Source organism: Phocoena sinus, chromosome 15 (assembly GCF_008692025.1).
Source record: "Phocoena sinus isolate mPhoSin1 chromosome 15, mPhoSin1.pri, whole genome shotgun sequence".
In the NCBI taxonomy this organism is placed as follows: domain Eukaryota; kingdom Metazoa; phylum Chordata; class Mammalia; order Artiodactyla; family Phocoenidae; genus Phocoena; species Phocoena sinus.
In genome coordinates this window covers 29734668-29744241 of record NC_045777.1, presented here as the reverse complement: position 1 = coordinate 29744241, position 9574 = coordinate 29734668, and the positions used below count along the sequence as shown (strand labels likewise).

General features: G+C 51.7%; 1 protein-coding gene across 1 annotated transcript; it reads left to right on the top strand.

The window, feature by feature from the left end:
* Positions 1-1692: 1692 nt before the first annotated feature.
* Positions 1693-3783, top strand: AVP (arginine vasopressin). Its single transcript, XM_032605785.1, has 3 exons — positions 1693-1857; positions 3212-3413; positions 3547-3783. Exons 1-3 carry the CDS (start codon positions 1738-1740, stop codon positions 3723-3725), a joined length of 501 nt encoding a protein of 166 aa, XP_032461676.1. The 5' UTR covers positions 1693-1737; the 3' UTR covers positions 3726-3783.
* Positions 3784-9574: the final 5791 nt, after the last annotated feature.

Genomic DNA, 9574 nt, shown 5'->3' with positions numbered 1-9574 from the left:
AAGCCAGGCCTCTGGTCGCCCCTCTCAGTCTACCCCACAGTGCAGAGTCTCAGGAGGGCAATGTCCAGACCAAGTTTATTTCTAGGCCATGAACAGAATGAAAAAGTTTATCCTGCATTAACTCAGGAAGCTACTCTCTCTGGAAGAACTCTCTTAAGGTCTTATTAAGAATAATGGCATTAATGATACTACGATACTAGTAATTAACTTTACAATGGTGCAGGCACTTTTCCAAATCCCTCCTGCATTACATTATCTCAGTTCTCATGACAACCTGGTGATGTGGGTGCAAGTATCTTCCCCACTTCACACTGGAGAAAAATGAGGCACAGAGAGGTCAAGTGATCTACCCGAGTCATGATGTTTTGAGGAACAGAGGCCAGATTTCAACAGGCTGCTGGGCTCCAGCATCCTCACAGCCCCCCATCTCTGGGACCTGGGACCCTGCACTGCACTTGGTTGACAGGAAGCAGCTGGAGCTTCCTGGCAGCACTCTGGAGAGGAGGCCGAGAGGAGAGGAGGCCGAGAGTCTGGGGGCTGGGTGAGCTGGGGGCTGTGCAGAGCCTGAGAGGTGCAGGGTGGCTAGCTTGGATTCAAGGACCAGAGGGCCACTCAGGCGGCCGAGGGAGGGAGACTTCCATCCCTTAAACCTACCAGCCTGGGGTCATAAACCAAAAGCTGCTTCTCAGGCTGGGCCCATTTGGCTGTGGCTCTGGCCCTCCCCGAGCCTCAAAGCCCCCTGAGGCCCCAGGCCTGAGCTGGTACCTGCTCTGGTCCCCACAAACTAGTGTCCTGGTCAGGGTAGGAATTGGGGCAAACTGGCTGTCAGTTTACCCCCCAACCTTTGAGCCTTAATGGGTCTGGATTTCCTCATTCCCCCATAGATGCTCCCCTTACCCCATGCTCCTGCCTGGAAGGGGAGTGATGGGGACATGCCAAGAAGCTGTCCCCAAGGTCCCCAGTCCCTGAGTCTTTGGACCCTGGTGTGGGTGTGAGGGGTGGGGGTGGGAGCATCCTCAGCTCCCCCCGGGAACCTGCCTCACCCACCAAGTGGGAATGACCCCCGATCCCATGTTGGTCTCTTGCCTCCATTACACAGGGCTGCAGGCAGCACTTTCTGTCCTAGTGCAGCCGGTACAAAGGCCTCTGTCTGCACCACCTCGAGTGTGTGCCGTTCTTGGTCACTTATCCTCTCACAGGACTAATGCTCCTGATGGGGCCCTGCATAGTGACTGTCCCCTGCTCATCACTCCTGGGCTGGGGCCTGACCTGCTCCTTACACAGCAGCCCCTCGGGTCCCCCCCCATCCCCTTCTCTGGGGTCTGTGTTGGGGGACAGGGCCTGTTGACCCCCAGCCTCTTCTGGGCACCAGAAAGCTTGGAGACAGTCTCCAGGTGACGGCCCCCCCCCCACGTCTGTCTCTCCCTGAGTCCAGAGAGTCACAGTTACAGTCACAGCAGCTCCTGTCACACCGCAGCCACACCGCTGCCAATGACAGCCCAGAGGCTGGCACCCCTCCCCCATCGTCCCCTGCACAGGCCCACGTGCGTCCCCAGATGCCTGAATCACTGCTGACGACTGGGACCTGGCGGCCATGGGCTCCTGGGGAGCCACTGGGGAGGGGGGTGGTGGCCACGTCACCTCAGAGGGAACACCTGCAGACATAAATAGGCAGCCAGCGAAGGCAGCACAGCAGTCCACAGAGCAGTACTGCAGACTGTGCCCACCTGTGCCAGGATGCCCGACGCCACACTGCCTGCCTGCTTCCTCGGCCTGCTGGCCTTCACCTCCGCTTGCTACTTCCAGAACTGCCCAAGGGGCGGCAAGAGGGCCATGTCCGACCTGGAGCTGAGACAGGTATGACCGTGGCCCATCTCAGGGTTACTGGGCAGGGGCAGAGGCCCAGGGATGGCATCACAGTGCAGGGGCTAGGAAGGGAAGTCGTGGGAGAGGCAGGCTTTAGGGGAAGTGCCCAACAGAAGAAGGGAGGCTTGGCATGGGCAAACAGAGGGGACCAGGCTGTCGGGCGGGCTAGGACGGGCCATAGGACTTCCTGAACATTGTCTCCATCCAGAGAAGGGATGCAGGAAAGAGAGGTTTCCCCAGTAACTGGACTCTGTGCTGGATCAGGGAGAACTGGATGGCAAGACCTCCTCTGTGCCCATGGCGGCGGTGCCCATGGCGGCCTCTCCTCCAGGACTAGCTGGAGCTTCGGAGGCTCTGTCTTCTCCAGCACTTGAGGCCTTCCCTGTTCAACTCCTGGCCTCTCCTAGCCATGGGCCCCAGCCCCCCATCCCCCAGAAGCTGGCCATTGCCCTGAGCTTGCCTGAGTGGGAGGTGCCACCCAAGTATCCTGTAAGGAAGTTCTGCTGGGTACCTAGCCCAATTCTTTCATGCTGCATGTCCAGTGATTCCCTCTTATTCCACCTTCAGCAGAGCTAAAGGAAATCCAATAACCATGCTCAATTCTGTCAAGGCCACAGGTGGCCAGTTTTGAGCTGCTGAACAAACTACGGTGGGTAGGTGGACAGCCCCCACAAACAACCCCTCCCTCTGCTTGGCAGCTTTGGAAGCTGGAGTCACCTAGGTGCCTCATGCCCTCCTCTAGGGCTCATGTCCCTGCCACCCACAGGGTCAGTCCATAGGTGAGTGAGCAGAGGTCAGGGCCCCAGTGAGGCCCACTGGCTTGAGGGGCAGGGTAAGGCCAGAGAGGGAACAGGACATATGAAGAAGGGCCTGAGTGTATTCTGGAGCGGGGCAGGGGCCCTCCCTGCACGGGGTTGGGTGAGTGTGGAGAGGGGGTGCATGCTAGAGATGGAACTGGAGCAACGCGGGCAGAGGAGGAAGGTCTGCATTAAGGGGAGGGTAGTGGGCAGCTGAGAGAGGGATGCACACCAGGAGGCCCCAAAGGTGAGAAGGAAGGTCTCTCCCATGCAGCCCATGAGGGACCCCTCCCTCAACGAAGGGGGAGGATGCTGAGGGCTGTCACTGAGAGCTGTTCCTTAGTCACCTGAAAACCAAGGCAGCCGAGTAGCTTTTGAGTCCCCTCCTTCAACCGCTTCTGGGGGCCAAAGAGCCCCAGGGAGACCCCGAACCTCCGGTGCTCCTCTGCCCTGTCCTCCCCCACCCGGCTCAGCCCCCCGCCCCGCAGGCTCTCCCTCCCGGGCCCGGGCCCCTCCCCGCCCCCGGCTCACCCCCGCCCTCCCGCCAGTGTCTCCCCTGCGGCCCCGGGGGCAAAGGCCGCTGCTTCGGGCCCAGCATCTGCTGCGGGGACGAGCTGGGCTGCCTCGTGGGCACGGCCGAGGCGCTGCGCTGCCAGGAGGAGAACTACCTGCCGTCGCCCTGCCAGTCGGGCCAGAAGCCGTGCGGTAATGGGGGCCGCTGCGCCGCCGCCGGCATCTGCTGCAACGACGGTGAGCGGCCTGGGGGCGGGGGGCGCTGGGTCCTGGCCGGGGCGGGGGCCGGGCCAACCTGGGTCTGGTGGGGGCGGGGCCTGGGCAGCTTGCTGCGCCCCCGCGCCGCGCGCTCAGCCCATGCTGCCCGCAGAGAGCTGCGTGACGGAACCCGAGTGCCGGGAGGGCGCCAGCTTCCCTCGACGCGCCCGGGCCAGCGACCTGAGCAACACGACCCTGCTGGATGGGCCAAGCGGGGCCTTGCTGCTGCGGCTGGTGCAGCTGGCGGGGGCGCCGGAGCCCGCTGAGCCCGCCCAGCCCGGCGTCTACTGAGGCGCCCCCACCCCAACCCCTGCCCTCGCAGCACGAAAAATAAACGGTCTTAAAGGCATTGGCTAGCGTGCGTCTCCGTCTCTGGGGGTGGAGAGGGGAGAGGACAGGAGGGTGGGGGACCAGTTCCCGGACCCTAAGTCGTGGGCAGATCCACCCCAGAAAAGGGACAGATCCTGTCGGGAAGCGATCTTGGGCCAGCACGATTCTAGATAGAACTACTGACAGGGCGACCTGCGGGCGGGGAGGGGAAGGGCCACTGTCCAGGCCGTGGAGAGGCTGGGTTGGGGATCTGGCAGAGGGATGGAAATAAAGGCAGAGATGGGGAAAGACATGGGTGGACAAGATAGCAAGAGACAGAGGGACAGCAGAACGATGGAGAGAGAGAGAGAAACATTGAGAGTCACGGAGAGAAGAGTGAGAGAGAGAGGCAAGGGGATGCACCAAGGGTGACCGCAGTTCTCATCCCCGTTTACATCCTGGGAGGCTGAGGCACAAACAGCTTCAGGAATTCCCAGCCTATCTCATCCAAGGCTGTGCTTTATGTGCCCGTGTGGAGGGGACAACATCACCCCAGACCCAGCAGAGAGAGGGCCAGGTACTGTCGGTCCAGGAGGAGACTAAGCATCCCCATTCGGGCCACTCAGCCAGCATGAGAGACAGAGCCCACGGAAACCCTAGGTACATACCCCCTCCCCCCCAAAACAGCCACACCAACCACACACACAGCCAGACAAACAGACAAGAAAAAAATTGTTTGGGACACGCCCAGTGATCTTTGTCCACAGTCAGAGATACAGACCCTGAGATACACATTGGGAAGCACAGACACACCCAGAGAAATGCAGACCCAGCTGACTAGACCATAGACAGGCACATGTACACACACACACACACACACACACACACACACACACACACTCCACACACACACACTCACATTAGGACCTTCCAGCCTTGACTATGCAGCTTCAGGGTAGAAGTCTGCTAGCATTTGGCAGATCCTCTTCTATGTCCCTCTGTCCCTCTTTGTCCCCTCTATCCCATTCGCCCCTTATCCCCTTTCCCCTCACTGGTCTCTTTTCCCCTGTCCACCCCCCGACCTCTCGTTCCTCTTGCTTCTCTCCTTATCCCTCTTCATCCCTTCCTTGCCTCTTCTGTCCCAACTTTCCCCTCCGTTACCTCCCATCCTTCTCTCTCTACCCCTTCTCTTCTCTGCATCCTCTCCTTGGGATTTCTTGCTCCAGGTCTTGGGACCACAGGGGCTGCATCTCCTCCGGAATCCTCCCACACTTGGAGGCCAGGAGGGAGGCCAGGAGGGAGCGCAGGCAGAGAGAAGTCACTCTGAGCCCTGACCCCAATACCCTGCCTTGGGGCGGAGCCTGGTGACTCAGTCTTAGTCAGCCGCAAGCTCTCTTCTGGTCTTAGAGCTCTGCTCTGCCATCATCCTGACCCAGCTCAGTGTCCAGCGTGATTAATTCTGGCCGGGGCAGGGCCCACACTGGCTTCTCTCCCTGCCATGGCCTCCCGCCTCTACCCTAGTGTGGCACACTCAGGACCAGTCCCCAGGTCTGGGAAGACCTGGGGCAGGACCAGACCTAATAGGAATTTAGTAACCCATCCAGACAGAGGGCGGTGGGAAGAGGCAGCTTGGTTTTTAAAAAAGGATCATATGCTCAACGTCGCTAATTATTACAGACAAGCAAATCAAAACTGCAATGAGGTATCACCTCACACCAGTCAGAATGGCCATCATCAAAAGACCTACAAATAATAAATGCTGGAGAGGGTGTGGAGAAAAGGGAACCCTCCTACACTGTTGGTGGGAATATAAATTGGTGCAGCCACTATGGAGAACAGTGTGGAGGTTCCTTAAAAAACTAAAAATAAGGCTTCCTGGGTTGCGCAGTGGTTAAGAATCTGCCTACAAATGCAGGAGAAATGGGTTCCAGTCCTGGTCCGGGAAGATCCCACATGCTGTGGAGCAACTAAGCCCGTGAGCCACAACTACTGAGCTTGCGCTCTAGACCCTGCAAGCCACAACAGCTGAAGCCCGAGTGCCACAACTGCTGAACCCCGCGTGCCTAGAGCCCGTGCTCCGCAACAAGAGAAGTCATCGCGGGACTTCCCTAGTGGCGCAGGGGTTAAGAATCTGCCTGCCAATGCAGGAGACACGGGTTCCAGCCCTGGTCCGGGAAGATCTCACATGCCGCGGAGCAACTAAGCCCGTGCGCCACAATTACTGAGCCCACGTGCCACAACTACTGAAGCCCGTGCTCCTAGAGGCCGTGCTCTGCAACAAGAAAAGCCACCACAATGAGAAGCCCGCACACCACAACAAAGAGTAGCCCCCATTCACCGCAACTAAAGCCCGCGCGCAGCAACGAAGACTCAACACAGCCAAAAATAAAATAAATAAATTTTTAAAAATCTCTTTAAAAAACAAAAAAACAACAAAAAAAAAAACAAAAACAAAAACAAGAGAAGCCATCGCAATGAGAAGCCCGTGCACCGCAATGAAGAGTAGCCCCCACTCGCTGCAACTAAAGAAAGCCCACGTGCAACAATGAAGACCCACCGCAGTGCCCCCCCTAAAAAAAACAAAAAAAAACTAAAAATAGAGTTGCCATATGATCCAGCAACCCCACTCCTGGGCATGTATCCAGAAAAGACAAAACCTATAATTCGAAAAAAGATACATGCACCCCAATGTTCATAGCAGCACTATTCACAATCACCAAGACAGGTAAGCAACCTAAGTGTCCATCGACAAATGAATGAAAAAGATGTGGTATATACATATACAATGGAATATTACTCAGCCATAAGAAAGAATGAAATAATGCCATTTGCAGCAATATGGATGGACCTAGAGACTATCATTCTAAGTGAAGTAAGTCAGACAAACACAACTATCATTTGATACCACATACGTGGAATCTAAAAAAATGATACAAATGAACTTATTTACAAAACAGAAGCAGACTCACAGACATAGGAAGCAATCTTATGTTTACCAAAGGGGAAGGAGGGGGGATAAATTAGGGGTTTGGCATTAAAATATACACAGTACTATATATAAAATAGGTAAACAACAAAGACCTACTGTTGCACAGGGAACTATATTCAATATCTTGTAATGAACTATAGTGAAAAAGAATCTGAAAAAGAATGTATAGAAAAGAAAAAGAAAAAAGAGAATATATATATTCGTATATATGTATAACTGAATCACTTTGCTGTACACCAAAAACTAACACAACATTGTAAATCAACTATTCTTCAATTAAAAAAATGGATCATAGACTTAAATATAAAATCTAAAATTATAAAACTTATTTTTTTTTTAATTTATTTATTATTATTTATTTTGGCTGCGCTGGGTCTTCGCTGTGGCACACCGGCTTCTCTAGTTGCGGCATGCACACTCTAGAGCACGCCGGGCTCAGTAGTTGAGGCATGTGGGCTTAGTTGTGGTACGTGGGATCTTAGTTCCCGACCAGGAATTGAACCCAGGCCCCCTGAATTGGGAGAACAGAGTCTTAATCACTGGGCCACCAGGGAAGTCCCTAAAATTATAAAACTTCTTGAAGAAAATATAGGGGAAATTCTTTAGGACCTCAAGTTATACAAAAATTTCCTAGCTCTGACACCAAAAGCAAGATCCATAAAAGAAGAAATTTGATACATTTGGAATTCACCAAAATTAAAAACTTCTGCTCATTTTAATTAATTAATTTTGGTTCATGATATGTCATATTTAAGACAATATATAATGTTTTTACAGCAGAATGATGATTTGGTTGTATACAACTGGAACAATTTTGCCCACTAAATATATTTTAAAAAGTCTTCAATCGAAGAATAGACATCTGCTTTAAGAATACTGATGGCTGGATTATTGGACATGTCACTAATTTTTTTTTTTTTTTTTTTTTTTATAAATTTATTTATTTTTTATTTATTTATTTATTTTATTTTTTTTTTTTGGCTGCGTTGGGTCTTTGTTGCTGTGCGCGGGCTTTCTCTAGTTGTGGCGAGCAGGGGCTACTCTTCATTGCGGTGCATGGGCTTCTCAATGCGGCAGCTTCTCTTGTTGTGGAGCACGGGCTCTAGGCACGCGGGCTTCAGTAGTTGTGGCACGTGGGCTCAGTAGTTGTGGCTCACGGGCTCTAGAGCACAGGCTCAGTAGTTGTGGCACACGGGCTTAGTTGCTCCGTGGCATGTGGGATCTTCCCAGACCAGGGCTCGAACCCATATCCTCTACATTGGTAGGCGGATTCTTAACCACTGCGCCACCAGGGAAGCCCCATGTCACTAATTTGTCTGTCAGAAATATTCATACATTATCCATGAACGTGTAATCGTATTACCTTGCAGAAATTTTGAAGTTTTGTCTTTCATACATGAAATAACTGAATCCTTGGAAGACACAATGAGCATGTGTTTGCTTTAGTCCCAGGAGTGGCTTAGAACCTGGAAAGTCTGCCTCTTAGAGAGTCCAGATCTGACCTGAGCTTGCTGTACCTCCAGAGGAAGTGCTCCTGTACAAGGAACAAGTGCACTGACCCCCAGCCCCATTTTCATTCCAATGTCACCATCCTCCAACCAGATTGAGGGAAGGACAGCTAACCATGCAAATAAATGTCTAAGGGGGTGTGAGAAGCAATGGGACCGTCCCACAAGACTGGGGAGTGTGAGGAGGTACAATTATGGGGACAACACTTTATCACAATCAGGCACACAGGACAAAAACAGGACAGTTTTCAAAGCTTTCTTTATATGAAAACAGAACATTCTGAAGTTCTTACCATACTTTGTTAGAGTACTACCCCAAAGGTACCCTGAGTCTAATCCTTGTGACCCATGAAATTCTATTATGTGGGAAAAGATACTTTACACATGGAACGAAGTTAAGGATCTTGAGATGGAAAATGGCTCTGGAGTATCCGGGCGGTCCCTCCATGTAATCTCAGTGTTCTTATGAGAGAGAAAGAGGCAGAGGGAGGCTGGACTGTAGGAGTGTGGACGTGGTCATGAGAGCAGGAGAGAGCTTCTGCTCTTTAAAGTACACTGTTAAGAGAATACAAAGACAAGCCACAGACTGGGAGAAAAGATTCACAAATCACACAACTTATAAAGAACTTATACCCAGAATATATAAAGACTGCCCTCTCAAAACTCAATAATAAGAAAATGACTCAACTTTTAAAATGGCTAAACAATTTAAGCAGATACTTTACCACATAAGATACATAGATGGCAAATAAACACATGTAAAGATGTTCAGCATCATTAGTCATTAGGGAAAGGCAAATTAAAGCCATAGTGAGAAACCATTTCAATGTCTTAAGAAAAAGGGGGGCGCTAAGAATATCATGTGCTTACAGGGATATGGAGCAATCGTAACCCTCATATATTGTGGATGTGGATGCAAAATCATTCACCCACTCTGGAAAACTGTTCTATAGTTTCTCGTAAAGTTAAACTCACAATTACCATTTAACCCACCAGTCCCATTAACAGGTAGTGATCCAAGTGAAATGAATATCTATATTCACACAAAAAGCTGTATGTGAATGTTTATAGTGGCTCTATTGTAATCATCAAAACTTTATAAGTTTTAAACAGATTAGAATTTGAACTATGATCCATTTGGAGTTATTTTTGTATAGGGTGCAAGTTGTGAATTGAAGTTCACTGTTTGCATCTGGATATTCATTTGTTCCAGCTCTATTTGTTTGTTTTAATTATTTTTCTTTTCTTTCTTTCTTTTTTTTTTTTGGCCATGGGGCTTGCAGGATCTTAGTTCCCTGACTAGGGACTGAACCCGGGCCCTTGGCAGTGAAAGC